Raw genomic sequence first — 16545 nt, forward strand, 5'->3', positions numbered from 1 at the left:
ACCATTGTCAGCCATGTGGCAGTCCAGTGCCTTAACCACCATGCCACCTTCTGGTCCCAACTAACTGATACTTTTGAGACAATTACAGTCTCAAAAGAAAGATAAAAGTAATTCCTGGAACAGGGTGATTTCAGTATCCAATATCAAGTATTAATGGGGAGGCAGGGTGGAGAGGAGAGGTGGGGACAGGGGGTGTATGTGTATGGCTAAATGACGCCCAGAGCCTGCCAGAATTTGGGGAACACATTTATCAGCTCACACACCCTCTAACGGCCTCCCATCCTTTTTAAGCAGCACGCATGAGGTTAGGCATTTTTTGCCTTTTTCCCTAAAGATGCCTTCCAGTTGATCAGCCTCCTGTCATTTTTTTTGTTTGTTTTTGTTCTTTTTCCTCCTGCTGTTTTTTAAGCAGTAAGGCCAGAGGTTAGACTTTTTCCCTGTTTTCCCAGCAGTCATTCACTCAGCGTTCATAAATCCAAGGCGTTCTGAAAGCATTGCATTTCTGTTTTTCCCTAGCACATTTAGAATTTAAAAAGTACTGCTCGCTTTGGCTGCTTATATTCTAAAATGGGAATAATACTGAGGAGATCTGCATGGCCCCGCACAAAGATGACATGTAAATTTGTGAGTTTTTTTTTTTTTTAGTTAATGGATACAAAAATGGAAAATTATCTGTTGATGATAATGTGTATGGTAAAATCTTTGACTGGACTAATATGCAGTATATTCATGCTGGGAAAGTTCACTTTGTATGCTGTAAAGATGTACAGCAATTACATGTAAAAAAATAAAATCAGAAAAAAATCGGGTTTTCTGTTGATGATAAAGTGTATGAGAATATCTTTGACTTGACTATTATACACTGTCTTCATGTTGGGAAAATCCATTTTGTTTGCTGTAAAGGTGTATGGTGGTTAAATGTAAATGTAAGAAAAAAGTAATAAATAATTTAAAAAGTAAAATTTCTTTCTTTCTTTCTTTCTTTTTTTTTTTAATGTTCTGGTAACACACTTTGAAGACCTCCAGGTGACTCTCCTGTGATGCGGACCTGTCACTTCGCTCAGCTTCCATTTCTGCATATTGCCAAGAGAGATCACACTACCTGCCCTACATCTTTCAAGGCTTAAACAGGACGATGTATCTGGAGCTATTTTCTGAACTATACAGAAATGTCTGAGCTTTAGGTGTTTTGCTCATCAGCACTGCTATGGAGATAGGTGTTACTGACCAGCTAGCTCCTTGCGTGGCTTCTTGCCAGCATATTTTCTGACCTTCTGACTTTTGGGGTGGGGGGGCACAGTCAGGATTCACTTTCCTCTTGGGTGACCACGCTCACATCAAACTCAAAAGGAAAGAAGCCTGGAAGGAAGAACTATTGACTCTAGTTTTCCTAAAGCAATTTCTTACTGAGCATTACTTTCAAATGGGGAAAAACTAGATTCTGAACCCGTTAAGTCTAGGTTTTCTTGTCCCTGATCACTCCACTGTGTCCTGATTACTTGCTGTGTTTCCATCCAACTCCTGTTGTTCCTTTTTTCACAAGCTGGTCAGATGTTCTTACTTTTATTGTGAGACATAGCCCTGGCCTGCCCCTGGGGTGGTACTCTGGTGGTACTCTGCTGTGAGCTTCTTTTGGTCCAGAAATGCAGTTTTTTTAGACAGTGAGAGTTAGAGTATTTGAGATCCACTCCATTTGCCATCTTTGCTGCACTGTCTCCTCCTTGTTGGGAAAGATGTGACCTTGGCAGAATGATATGACCTTCCCTTTGACAGAGCAGTTCATGCTGACGGGGTGTAAATTGAGTAGGCCTTATTGTCTATTATTTATCTTTCCTTACCTAGAATAATCAGTTTAGGCCCTCATTCCTGAGCAAGGTGAGCGTTTCCTAGAGAAGATAGAGTGCCTATACAATTCCTTGGTCTAGGGCTGTTGCTGGGAGAAATATCCAAATGGACTAACAATCCATAGATTATTGACCCATTGACAAGTGATCATGATTATCACACATAGTACCATATATATGGTCTTAAAACTTTTGGACAAGGAAGAAGAAGATGAGAGGATCCTAAAATAGAAGTAGGTAAGAAGGGAAAATAGAAGTAGAGAGCAGAAAGAAATCTGGAATGGATACTCTGAAGTATTTTAACCTCTTAGGAGTTCAACTTTAAAGACAGCTTGTCTCAAACCAACATTTGGATTGATCCTGAAACTAGCTAAAATGAAGACCCCTCACTAATAAATATTATCTATTGCATTCTTATCATATACTCGGTAATTTACACTGCTCCAAGAGCTTCACAAGAATCATACTTCATAATGTTCAAAATATCTGCTCTTTGGCCCTGTTTTTCAGATGAGAAAACAGATGTTCGGAAAAGAAGACTGAGTTGCCCAAGGTCACACAGTGAGTATGCCAGTCACCTGGCAACTTGTTCTCAGCTCTATGTCTTACTCTGCCTCTGCTCTTCTCTTTCTCTCAGGGAACCATATATCCCAGGCTCCCTTGCTGACCAACTACCAGGTACCATTAGTCCCTGGGAGATGCTGAAGGAAGAATGGAAAAGGGAGCAGGGAAGAACCAGAGAACTCCCATCTCTGACTCCTGGGTCTCCTTCAGGGCAGCATGTCAGGCAGGAATTACAGCTCCTTTTGCTTCTTGAGTTCTGGATTCTGGATTCCTCCTCCCTCTTTGGTCCAAGAGCTCATGAAGTTGCCTCTGCTGCCATGATTCTAGTTCCCTCTGACTGGCCTTGCCTGGTAACATTTACTTCCTGTGTCACTCTACCACCAGAAAATGACTCCTTTCTACTGCTAATTCCTGAGTTGCTCATCATACCTCCAAATTCATATATCAAAGCCCTTAATCTCCAATGTGACACTATTTAGATATGGGGCCTTTGTTGGACTGAATAAAGATTAAATAGGGGCCATATAGTAGTGTAACAGTAAAATGTGAACTTCTCTGAGGCAATTCCATTTGAGAAAAAGATTCCTCGTTCAAATTTAGAGACCTCCCTACTCTGCGCACACACTTGTCGATGACCCAGTGCTGGCTGAAAGCAGAGGGTGGATTGCAGCACTAAGACCCTGTTGGAATGCTCACTCTCTCTCTTTTTCTCTATCTTTCATACTCATAGAAAATAAAACTTAAAATATTAATGTTAAATGAGTTTATAAGAGTAGGGTCCTGATCCGATAGAACCAGTATCCTTATAAGGAAGACACTAGAGAGCTTCTTGTCTCTTTGATATCTGAGAACATAGTGAGAAGATGATCATCTGTAAACCTGAAATAGAGTGAGCATGAGAACATGAGCATGATGGCAGCCTGATATTGGACTTCTAGCCTCCAGAACTGTGAGGGAGAAAAATTCTGTTATTTAAGCCATCCAGTCTATTCACATAGTATTTTGTTAAGTATGAACTGACTAATACATTTTCTTTTGGCTTCTCATCTTTTCCTTAACTTGTGGTATATTTCCCTGAATTGAATTTTTTTCTTTTTTAACCTCCTAGAATTTTTTTTTTTTTCGTCGTCTTCTTCTCTTGACGTTTGGACCTCCTAGAATTTTTTTTTTTTCGTCGTCTTCTTCTCTTGACTGGCCTTTTTTTTGGAGAGGTTTTTGCTATAGGGCAAATGCACTCGCCAGACAGACAGAGAGAGACAAAGAGACAGAAAGCGAGAAATCACCCCCCAGGGGGGATGGTCACACCACAAACCCTTCTCCCCCATTCTCCTCTTGGGATCTTGGGCATGCATGCACACGCGCCCGGCGTGAGTTCTAAGCCACCCGGTCCAGGACGTGAACCATGGTCGACTATGTGGGAGTCCAGAGACATAGCCATTACGCTAACTGCTGGTTCCCTCTTGACTGGCCTTTGACTTACTGTGTCAGTTAGACAATCCAGAACTGGGACTAAAACCAAGATCTATTGATAACTGGATACCAAAATCTGTGCTCTTCAAAGCTACATGGCACTTCCTAGGTTGTTTTGATTGCCGGCAGAGATTTGGTAAAGAACCAAGTAAATTTTATAAAATGAAAGTTCTGTCTGATCCATAGTACCAAAAGGGACAGACATGGAAACAAATTTCCAGTTTTTGGAGGTTCTTAATGTGACAGTTCAGTCTCAGCCTTTCTGATACGGTAATGACAAACTGGAGAGGGGCGGTCTGTTTGTAGAGAGTGGACTCCAGTTAATGTCTTGCTGTGATGGAGTGGGAGAGGGGCAGGGATGGAAGGCATGGATGGGATGGGGACACTAGCCTTCTATACCAATATCATGGAATGGTTTAGCAAGCTCTGAGCTGAATGGAGCATTAGCTTGTCAATGAATTCTTTCTTTCTTTTCCAATAACATATGGTGCTATGGGATATTAATCCACAGAAAGTACACATCTTTAATGCCATTAACTGTTCTCATCCTTGTACAAGTGTTGCCTTAATTCCAGTGACATCTTGCTCACTTCTCTCCATCACCATTGAGGAGGAAGCAGATACTTTGGATGACCTTACTTATTTTTCCTTTCTTGGCCTTATTTTTCTATCTCTTAGTGGGGTCATTAAGAGCCACGTGTCTTCCTGAGCAAATCCGTTAAGCAATTTCCTGACAAAGAATAGGCCCAGCAGGTTACTAACTATGAGAAAGTGCTAAGTTTAGAAACAGGGGTGGCATACTTTATGGGTGACTGGTAAAGAACAGGAGTGGGCACTCATGTATCCAAATGTCATGGATACATGAGTTCCTACCAATCACAATGCTCATTCTAACATGCCAAGAGCACGAACTCAGTGTGCAGGCATGGTTAACTGCTTTCACTGGGACATTGGTGATTAGTACGCTTCAGAATCAATAATGCCCAGCACAGAGAATTGAATATCAGGGTATGTTAGTAACAGATGACAGTGGGTGGGATGTGGAAGTAACATCCAAATTTGTCTGAATTTCAAGCATTCAAAGCATGCTTTATTAGAGCTGTCCAAACCTATAGTTGCTTATGCCCAGAAATAATTTCATTTGATACTGAATCATTTTCATCCAGCCTAAGTGCTTTTCTTGTGGCAGGGTCAACAGGAGGCATGATGGTTAAGAGCGCTGGATTCCCATATGGCTGACCACTGTTTGATTTCCAGACCTGGTGGCTTGCTTTCTCACTTTTTTATTTTCTCTCTCTCTCTGTCCCCCTCCGGTCAAATAAATAAATAAATAAATAAATAAAGTTAAATAATAATAATAATAATAATAATTTTTTTGGAGAGGTTTTTGCTATAGGGTGCATGTGCTCGCCAGAAGGACATAGAGAGAAAGAGAGACAGAAAGCAGGAACTCCCGCAGGGGGAGTGGCCATGCCACAATTCCTTCTCCTCCATTCTCCTCTTGGGATCTTGGGCACGCATGCATGTGTGCTCGGTGTGAGTTTAAGCCACCAGGTCTGGGACTCGAACTGTGGTCAATTACATGGGAGTCCAGTGACATAACCATTACACCAGCTGCTGGTCCCAAATAAAATAATTATTTAAAAAAATAAACAAATGCTTTCCTTGTAGCTATTGCTAAGGAACAAAGTGTTGGTCAAAGGCAATGGGTTACATGTATTGCAGTATGTCATGTATTGTAGGTAACTCACTAACAGAAGAAACACTCACTTGTACACTCATAGTCATTTTTTTTTTTTTTAAAGAAAAAAGGTTATTTATTTATTTATTTATTTAAATTTGCCAGAGGACATGTGCACTAAAGACAGAGAAAAAGAGAGGGAGGGGAAAAGTACCCCCAAACAGGGTGTGGTCCTACTACAAAGCAGTCCCTTCTCTTCTCTCTCTCAGTCCTCTTGGGAATTTGCACATGCTTGCACACATGCCCAGGGTGTTTTTCAAGTCGCTGGGGCTGAAATTTGAACTAGCTTCATTAGCCACCATACCACAGGGCCAGCCCTACTCCTTGACTCTTTAAGAGTATGAGAAATGTAGGGGGAAGGGGCAGCAGATGGCATGGTGGGTAAGGTGTTGGACTCTCACATGGCCTACTGCGGTTCAAGTTCTGGAACTGGCTATTTGAAAATCACACTGTGTGTTTCTGTGTGTGTGTGCACGTCCAAAATCTCTGGAGGAGGATGGAGGAGAAGAGATTGTGGCAGGGCCATCCCCAATGGGAGGTGATATCTCACTTTCCCTTTCATTGTCTCTCTCTGGCGAGTGCATGCACCTTATGACAAAAACCTTTAAAAAAAAGTCTGAAAAATGGAACAATAGAGACATGGGGTTTCACATGCACTAATCAGAATCTCAATACATTTTATTTAGTAAAGAGAATTCCACAAAATAATGTTATACGTCCAGGCATAGGATGATGGAACCTAGGTTACCATCCAGGGGAAGTGAGTGGTGAGTGTAATATTTCTGACACTTACATAGCAATAAGCTTTAAAGTATTGTTTACTTTTGTTTATTATCATTATTATTACTTAATTTGCTTTAGGGAACATGTGCTCTCCAGAGAGAGAGAGAGAGAGAGAGAAAGTAAGAAAGCAAGCCGCCAGGTCTGGGACTTGAACCATGGTCAGTCATGTGGGAGTTCAGCACCTTAACCACCATGCCACCTGCTGGTCTCAAGTTTTAACGTCACATTTCCCAAGAGTCAGATAATTTCTTTATAAACTAAATGATGGAGAATGAGGAATGTTTGGGAGAGAATAGGGCTGATAGTTTCATCACTCGAGTGAACGAATACTGGGTGAGGTGGTGTGCATGTATAACCCCAGCTGGGAAGCTAGGGGAGGATAGTGATACGGCAGGAGCCTGTCTAATAAAAAGAAATGCAATGACTTTCCACCCAAATTCTCTATGTGGGTAATAAATATATGTGTATATTGATGAAGAAATATATGTGTGTGTGTGTGTGTGTGTGTGTGTGTATATATATACACATATATATGTATAAATATATACATGCATGCATGCATATGAGTACATTTATATTTACATTGTATATTTGTTATGAAAAACTCTTTGTAATTTTAATTTGTATTAAAATTGTATATAAGGAATAGTGTATAAGGAAATTATATGCAAAGAATGATATGTAAAACATATATACATACATATATACATACAAAACTGATTGGCATATATATATATATATATGTATGTATATATGCCAATCAGTTTTTGCTTTCAAATAAATTCTGTATCTATAGCTTTGACACAAGTTAAATTCAATCCATTCAACAAATGGTTTCGATCAGTTGCTAATGCCTGTTACAGTGCTCAGCACTTTTAGGGGTGACATCTCATCTAATCACCACAGTGGCCCTAGTTTACAGAGAAGGAGGTGGAAGTTTGAAAGATCATATAATGGACCTAAGCATGGGGTTTTACTATCTCCAGACCCAGCATGTGAACTCCAATCCTAAGCTATTGCCAAAGCGCTACACTTGAAGAGAGGAGAAACCCTGGAAATGGGGACATTTTGTATAGACCTAATAAAGTAATTCATTTAAAAATAGCTCCTGTTTCCCTTTGGGCAAATTATCTAAACAACCAGGAAAAAAAAAAAAAAACTAAAACAAAAACAAAAAAACAAACTTGTTCCAAACTGGAACAACCAACCTACTTGTTGTGGAAACAAGCATCCTAATGTTTTTATACTGTCTGCACTAACTGGCAATCCAAGGACATACACTAGAAACACTCCCTTTTCTATTACATAGGAAAGTTACTACGAGCAAAGGATTTGCTACACTTTTGTACGCAGCAAACTGTTGTGGTAGAAGAAATCACCACTTATTTTATACCTGAGTATTTATTATTCTCAAGATGCAAACACCAGGCTCCAGAGAGAAGTGATAGCAGAGAGGGCTCCAGCTCTGTGGCCTGATGGTTGGGGCGGCAGAATCCCACACGGTCAACTGCTTGATTCGAGTCCTAGACGCAGTGGCTTGAGAAACACACAGGGCACGTGTGCCTGAACGCCTTCGATCCAGAAAGGACGGAAAGATGCAGGAGAGTTAGTGGTATAACCATGCCCCGTGAGGGGGGTTTTCTCTCTCTCCCTCTCTCTCTGGTGAGTGCAAAACAAACAAACAATAACAACAAATACACACACACATACATATCTGTATACAAAATCGTATTTTAAAATGTGAGGGAATTTTTTTCCTCTTTTTTTTTTTTTGTTGGAGAGGTTTTTGCTATAGGGCGCATGTGCTCACCAGAAAGACAGAGAGAGAAAGCGAGAAATCACCCCCAAAGGGAGATGGCCATGCCGCAATCCCTTCTCCTCCATTCTCCTCTCGGGATCTTGGGCACGCATGCATACGCGCCTGGCATGAGTTTAAGCCACTGGGTCCTGGACTCGATCTGTGGTTGGCTGTATGGGAGTTCAGCGACATAGCCATTACGCTAACTGCTGGTCCCAAATGTGAAGGCATTTTAAATGAAAGATTCATGGGACATGGTTCTGATTTCTTTCAACCTGAAAAGGAAGAAAGGGCCATATCTGAGCAACATTACAAATTGAGATGGCCACGAAGGCTGGATAAGGGGTGTATAGTGGGGAAAAAAGAGAGAAAAGAAAAAAGAGTTCATGTACGGGTTGAATTCTATTATCAGCTAGTTGTGTGACCCAGAGAAAGGTTTTTTAAAACACTGTTTCCTTACTTTTGCAAATTGAGAACTGATTAACTGTGGTACTCCTTACAATATTTAGAACGCAATAGTATGTCTGAAGCAATCTATGGCGAAGTGGAAATCCTATTTTTTTCAATGACTTCTTGTCATTGCAGCCAGAGAAAAGGTCCTCTGATATCATAAACATTTGGAGGAGGCTTGTACTTAGCTTAAAATAGTTTCTCTTTGTAACTGGATGTATCTGGGAACATGAATTTTACATCGCTTTCTTTTCAAGTAAGTGTTAACAGTTGACATTGACGATAGAATAAGTGATCCTTGAAGAGAAGACCACTGTATCTCCAGACCTTAGTCTTCAATAAACATTTGTTGAATTGAAAAAAAAAAAAATCAATCAGGGGGCCAGCAGGTGGTGTGGTGGTTAAGGGCATTGGATTCCCACATGGCCAACTACAGTTCGAGTCCTGGATCTGCCAGCTTGCTTTCTCACTTTCAATCTCTCTCTCTCTCACTCTGTCCCTCTCTGGTCAAACTAAAATAAATAAATAAATAAATAAATAGACAAATAAATAAAGTTAAATAAAAAACAATTCTTTAAAAATAATCGATCAGGCAATTTGGCTTACTTAGAAATGTTTTCATGACTTTCCAAATGCATATTGTTATAATATTTTTAGAGAGGCAGAATTTCAGTAATTCTGTGATTTTGTCTTTTTGAATATATGAAAGTATTACTGAAATTCTTAACTTTTTAAAGAAAATAAGCTGGTTGAAAACAAAGTTGGGGCTAAAAACATAAGTCTTGGGGTGGACAGTGGTGTAGCAGCTCACACCCAGTGCCTGGAGGCAGAACCCTGGGAAGGTTCCTGTCTAGAGACCTCCCTGATCCCTGGCATGATCATGATCTAGGCTGGCTGAGGCTGGGGGGGGAATCATGGTATCAAAACCCTTCTGGGCATGCTGCATCTCTACCTCTTTGTCTCTCTGACTCATGTGATAAATTAATAAAGTTTTTTTTAAAAGATATGTCTCTAGTGCTGGCCTTTAAGAGTTTTGCTATTTAATCCTGTCATTTTTAAATAGTACATACTACCCTTCCCTGCCAAAAATATTTCTAAGCTCTGAGGACCAATACTGGTAACTGAGGTAATCTTAGGGGCCCATGAGTATTTTTACAGTAATGGCTGTATGTTTATTAATAACAGATATTTAAGAACTTTCTATAGAGCATATCATAGTGAGCCAGTATCTATTCCCACTTCTCCTTCTTTTTTTTCAGTATTTTATTTATGTATTTATGTATTTATATTAATTTGACCAGAGAGGAACAGAGTGAGAGAGAGAGAGAGAGAGAGAGACAGAGGGAAAGTGAGAAAACAAGCTGTCAGGTCCAGGACTTGAACCGCAGTAGGCCATATAGGAGTGCAGTGCCCTTAACCACCACTCCCCCCTGCCGGTCCCTATCCCCACTTCTTCTAACGGCTCCCAGACTTTGTTTTGGGGATTTGCTGCTCTCATGGGAGTCAGTTTTGGTGGATCTTGCTCTTCCCATTGCTGGAGAAGTTGTGAGCTCTGCTCCTGAAATCCCAGTGAAGGTTATAAAATTCTAAGTACAGTCAGCAGTGACAAGACGATTTCTGTGACCTCTGTCTCTGGGACGGTCCCAGCTCATCTTCAGAATGTCTGCTTCCTTTACTGATCTTCGATAGAAGGAGTCACCCCCAATCCTTCCAGTATTCTCTTTTTAATTGTTAAAGTTTACATAGACAGAGTCATTTTCTAATGATTACATTTAAATAATAATGTTTCACCTTGGGTTGTCATGGATATTATTGCTTTACAAAAATGAGCATTTTTAACAAAATATACGTAATTTTAAAGAAAAAGTGTAATTGGACAGATGATGGGCACATATAACAAAAATCGTGGATTGGCAAATGGTTAATGAGCAGGAAACACCACTAAATATTGCCATTAATGTTAAGTTTCTTGGATATATTTAGACATTAAAATTGGAGGATCTTAAAAGCTATTAATAAGGGTATCAAAATTGTATTGTTGAACTGTTTTATTGATACAAAAAATATGGATTTGGGAAGATAATATGATAATTAACATATTCATGGTATTAAAGATCAAAACAAATACACTTTGAAAAGAGTATCATAGTATTATTTCCCTGATCTAGATCAGGCTTTTTCATTTAAAAACATGTATTGCCTCTGTCAGAGAATCTCATTTTTCTTTTCTCAAGTAGGGTATTTTATTTATTTTGACATTATTTTTCCCAATTAGAAAAACACTGAAAGTAGGACTTCTCCATCAAGGAAAGCAAGAGCCAGTGAGGCAGAAAAGTATGTGTGTGTGTGTGTGTGTGTGTGTGTGTGTGTGTGTGAACAGAAGACATGCATCTAGGTGTTAGGACTTAGCGTTTTCAGCCCTGCTTCCTCTGAACATTTCTTATAAACGCCACAAGTTCCTTTGTCTGTGTTCCCACTCCAAGGAGCAAGTTATGACTCCTTTATTATTCTCACCTTGAGAATCTCCCATTTCTGGCTTGGAATCCAAACTTCTGGAGATGAAAGACCTCTAGCCCACAAAATGTACTTTTTAAATTTGATGCATAAGTTTTGAATTTGGGGATGATGATTAGGTTCAGTAAAGATGCTGACGCTGGAAAATGACCCCAGCAAGGATGTTTTTCTAAGTAATTCCACTCAGGGAAATAATGATAAGGCAGGTCACTTCTGATTTCTCCCATTTCTAGGGAAGGGAAGCTTCAGGTAAAGAGCTCGCTTGGAAAGGAATGAACACTGAGCACTGAGTATGTTTCCAATATGACCTTTATTGAGCAAGTACTGCTGTGACATTTAACATCGATCGACATAAGCTTGCAAACTGTGCATGTCAGCGAGGTTCTCCCATGAACAAAAGTCCATTTTAAATGCACCAGTGAGGTAAACGTAATTATTCATATATAGCTTTCTTAAGGCTAAGAGAGTTCTGTGTTTCATTGATTATTTTTGGCTCAGTTGGTACTTTGTATAATACATCTCGACATCCCCCCTTGAGTGCTCCCTTTCCAACAGCTTAGGAAATTGACAAAATTCCCCCAGGTACATACACTATCATGCATTTGAATCCCCCAGAGACTGAGGAGGGAGCACCCTGAGCTTGCATGCAGTCCCCCTCCTATTGCACAAAGTAAAATACAATGTCTGGAACCCTCATGGGAGAACCCATTCTGTTTTGAAGCTGTCAATCACATGCATTTTGAAATTGTCATATGGCTTAACCTCTTGCAGTGGACTCACATCTTAGTCACTCTGGGTGACTTCCTTTACTATGGCATGTGAAGTGACTTTTTCTACCTTTTTAGTAGACACTAGTTTCTCCTCAAAGGTCTCTTCATGCTCTTCGACCTTTTGAGTGACGGTTACAGATTTAGTGATGTATTTGGTAGCACCATCTCCTCCCTCACTGGTGATCTTTTCTACCTTTTTGGTCACCACCACTTTCTCGTCACTTTGGTCACCCCCCTTCTTTTCATCTGCTGGGCTCAAGTCTAACCCATTGGTGATGACGCCTTTCTCCTCTTCTCTCACACTGCCTTTCCCCTTAGCCTCCTGCTCTTCCTCCTCCTTCCCTTCCACCTCCCCATTGACAGCTATGTCTTCCTTCCTGGACTCCTTGGAGCCTTGATCACTCCCCTCTCCTTCACTCCCTGCCTCCTCTTCCGTCTTCTCCTTCTCTTTCTCCTGCTGCTGGGGCTTCTCCTCTTCTTTGACGTCTTTCTCCAAGCTCACCTTTACTGTTTTGGTGATGGTGACCACCTCCTCCACAGCTTCCTCCTTCACTGGGGATTCAGCTTTCTTCTTAGCAGGCACATCTTTTGGCTTTTCCTCCTTTTTCTCTACCTTCTCTTCCTTGGGAGATTCCTTGGGTGTTACTTTCTCTTCTTCCTCTTTCTTCTCAGCTTTACCCACTCCAGCATCTGCCTTTGGCTTTATCTCTTCCACTGGTGATTTTGGCACGGGGGACTTGGCCTTTTCTGGTTTTTCTACCTTGGCTTCTGCTGCCACCTCTTCCTTGGTAGCCACTTCTTCGCCCTTTTCCTCCACTTTCTTTTCCTCCTTGGTCTCAGCCTCCTCTCCTTCACCTTCTGCCTCTGTCTCTCCCTCTTCTTCCTGCTCACCTTCCTCTTTTTCACTAGAGCCTTCCTTCTCAGACCCTCCTTCTTCAGCCTGGTCTGATTTAGCACCCTCATCTTCCTCCTCTTCTTCCTCTTGGCCTTCTTCTTCCTCCTTTTCCCCTTCTTCCTCTCCTTTAATTTCAGGTGCAGTAGCCTTCACTGGAGACTTTTTGGCAGCCACAACTTCTTCTTCCGCTTCTTGTTCCTCTTCCTTTCCTTCTGCCTCTTCTTCCTTTTCCTCTTCCTTCATGGAAACTGCCAGTTCCTCTGCAATGGCTGTCAAGGCATCTTCCATTTCTGACTTTTCATCCTCTACTTTGGTTTCCTCTATGATTTCTTCAACGAATTTGTGTTGAACCTTTAGCTTGGGTGCCTCCACCTTGGTTTTCTGAATCTTACTGGATATTGTGATGGAAGGCTGTCGGTGTGTATACAGTGGCCCAGTGATACTTCCTGAAAATGTGCTGAATCTGGTCTCCTCACCCTCCAGGAGTTTTCTAAGGAGATAGTCAGATAAGACAAAACAATTAAAATTTCATTGGGCCTTGTGAGCTTCATTACATTACTGGTAACACAGTAGCCATCTTGGAAAAGTAGAGTCAAGTAAGTAAAAGATTTCATCAAGCCAGTGTAGTACCTGCTATCATTTCAACAGCATATCTTATCCAGTGACAGAGACAGAATCTCCAGGACTGCATGATGTAGTATCAAACCATAACCAATAGTCCACTCACCGCACCCAACCCTTATGTCATTCCTGGAGCAGCGATCCATTTGCTGCAACATTAATATGCTATGAAAGCTCCCTAGTGTGCCCCCCCTTTTCTGAAGCAACCCACCCCCCCCCAAAAAAAGGAAAAACCAAACCAAACCAAACCATAGTACATAATGACCTTCTTAAGCATTTGGACTTTCACGATCTATGCTGATTTCTTTTTTCTTTCTTTTTCTTTTTTTCCCTTAGCAAATATCATGTTCAATTTTTTTTCCCCAAAACTATCAAGCCTATTTCAGAATGTCAGGAGATATCAGATGACAGTAAGTTGCTCATATGGGTATATCGAGATCTCAACCGATCAGTAATTTTCATCAAGTGCCTATTTAATAGAACTATTCAGATTCCTGGAAAAGACAGATAACTGTGAGTGTATTTTATTTTTGTTATAATGATTATCTAATAGGAAGTAGAAAAGTGTTTACCTAAGGATTTTTGTCCTTTGAACTTATTCAATAGCAAGGTCACATTAGTTAGTAGACCTATAATTTATCTACTCATTGTTTATCTATCATGTGATCATACATATATAGGCCTGGCTATTACATGTACCTATATATCTAGCTATATGTAGACAAATGTATGATATCTATCTAGATATATAACCTGTACTATAAGTCTCTAAAATATAAGACATTCAAATACATATAAATATATCTATATTGTAACATAGCAATCTATATCTGCTCTCAGCCAGATGATGGCAATAGTAAGCTATTACAGGGAAACAGAGAAATAGGATGTCCTGGTGTTTGTCCTTGACAGTCTATATTTGGAAAGCTAAAACTACCAGATAAAATATTTAAAACTGAAACTCTGTGTGCTTTGAGCATTCAAAAACAAAACCCTTATTTTTCCTATAAAATAAAAAGTATAAATATGAGCTTTGAAATTAATCAGCAGCCCCTTCTGCCTCTGTGTAACATGTAACCCAAAACACTTTATCTGAACTAGGGTTCCCTCTCTCAGAGCTATATAAAAAGTAGCAAACCCATATTTGCAATTCGTTAAAAAAATATTTTCTTTAAATTAAGCAAGAAAGTCAGGGGATGGTTTAAGACTCCAGCAACCTGCCTGCTTCAACTTAAGTGGCGAAGGTTCTGCCAGACTAGCCTCTGCAGTGCGGGTGGAAATCTGGCCACGCCTGCAGGAAGCACCGTACCTGTACGCAGCGATCTCGATATCCAGAGCCATCTTGACGTTGAGGAGATCCTGGTATTCTCGCAAATGACGAGCCATTTCCCACTTTGTGCCCCGAAGCTCATTTTCCAACTGCTGGATAGTGTCCTGAAACAGATGGCAGGCAATCTCCATAGTCTCATCCTTCCAAATAGCAAGTTCCTTCACCAAATCACTTGGTATCTCCCTCCCCTCCCGCGATGCGAGACCCTGCAGTTCTGCAACCTCGCGGATCTCTCCCAGCCTCCTGTCTCTCCCAGCCTTTACATACAACGAATTGTCAAACGAACATAATCAATAAAACATGTCTTGAGACCACTGAGACCAGAGGACCTAGAGTGCGTCTCAGCAGGTGAGTCTTTGCGGTTGACGTGATCCTTCCTCTCTGAGCCGGTGGTCTAAAGCCAATTTTGAGAGGTCTGCCAATCACCCCCAGAAAAGTACAGAATACAAGAGTTTCTGCACCATCTGTCCTAAAGCTGCTGCCTTATCAACGACCCGAATGCATATCTCTTACTTGAAACGTGCAAGCGTGCAAAACTAGACCTATTGAGGAAAAGAAGCACGTTCTGGGAAAACGTCAGGACTCAGGCAGCTGCGAAAGGTGGGGGAGGAGTGTGGAAGGGATCCAGAGGGTCGAGAACGCCTTGCGGTAACTAACTTGGGTCTGCGGCGCGCGCGCGCGCACTGATGAGCGGCCACCAGAGAGCGCGGCGGAGAGGGCGCCTGGGCACGCGCCCGAGTGTCGGGGACGAGCGGCGCTGGCGCTGGCGCAGGCGCCGCGCAGCCGCCGTTCCTACCTGGTAGCTGCTGAGGTCGTGGTTGTGGCGCTCCTCGATGTCGCTGAGCTGCCGCTCCAGGGACTCCTTGGTGCCGCGCACCGATTCGAGCTCGATGCTCTTGGACTGCAGCTGACGCCGGTACTCGGCAATTTCTTCCTTGGCGGAGCGGATGGCCTCCTTATTCTGCTCGGCCGCCTCGGTGAGCTTGGCGTAGCGACATTTAAACCACTCTTCCGCCTGGTGCATGTTCTGGTCGGAGTGGCACTCAAGCTGGGAGCGGATCTCCTTCAGCGCCGACGAGATGTCTGTCTTCAGGTAGTCTTTGCGCTCTACGGTGATGTGCGACGCCTGGATCTGGGCCAGCAGGTCGGCCACCTCTTCCTCGTGATTGCTCCGCAGGAAGGCCACCTCATCCTGCAGCGACTGCACCTTCTTGTCCAGCTCCACCTTGACCAGCGATGCCTCCTCGATGTCTTTGCGCAGCGCGCGGATGGCCGCCTCGGTGTCGTCGCGCAGCCGCGCCTCCTCCTCGAAGCGCTCCTTGAGCCGGTGGATGTCTTCCTCCAGGTGGTCCGAGTCCAGCTGTACCTGCGCTTTCTCGTGGTTCACCATCTCGAGCGTGGCACGCAGCTCGCGGATCTCCTGGTCGTACGCGTCGCCCAGCTGAGCGTGCGAGGCCTGCTTCTGCCGCAGCGCCTGGATCTCCGCCTCGATCTCCTTGTTCTGCTGCTCCAAGTAGTGCACTTTCTCAATGTAGCCGGCGAAGCGGTCGTTCAGCCCCTGCAGCTGCTCCTTCTCGTTGGAGCGGGACAGCTTGTAGTCGCCGCCGGAGCCGCCGTTGAGCAGGGATGAGGACTGGCTGAAGTCGAGGCTGCTCTCGGCGGAGCTGAGCATAGCCGAACTGTAGGTGAGGCGCGGGGCGAGCGCGCTGCGCTTGTAGGAGGAGGACACGGTGCTCGGCGAGCCGCGGGACCACGACTGCAAGCG

At 42.5% G+C, this 16545-nt stretch overlaps 1 protein-coding gene and 1 non-coding gene across 2 annotated transcripts; one reads left to right on the top strand and one right to left on the bottom strand.

Moving 5' to 3' along the window:
- Positions 1-542: 542 nt before the first annotated feature.
- On the top strand, positions 543-644 carry LOC114008680 (U6 spliceosomal RNA). Its single transcript, XR_003550194.1, has one exon. It is a non-coding gene; the product is annotated as a U6 spliceosomal RNA (small nuclear RNA).
- Positions 645-11463: 10819 nt separating this feature from the next.
- On the bottom strand, positions 11464-16539 carry NEFM (neurofilament medium chain). Its single transcript, XM_006153260.2, has 3 exons — positions 15577-16539; positions 14760-14884; positions 11464-13319 (listed from the first exon to the last, which is right to left on the bottom strand). Exons 1-3 carry the CDS (start codon positions 16450-16452, stop codon positions 11948-11950), a joined length of 2373 nt encoding a protein of 790 aa, XP_006153322.2. The 5' UTR covers positions 16453-16539; the 3' UTR covers positions 11464-11947.
- Positions 16540-16545: the final 6 nt, after the last annotated feature.

The sequence above is a fragment of the Tupaia chinensis genome, unplaced genomic scaffold (assembly GCF_000334495.1).
Source record: "Tupaia chinensis unplaced genomic scaffold, TupChi_1.0 Scaffold000366_1, whole genome shotgun sequence".
In the NCBI taxonomy this organism is placed as follows: Eukaryota; Metazoa; Chordata; class Mammalia; order Scandentia; family Tupaiidae; genus Tupaia; species Tupaia belangeri.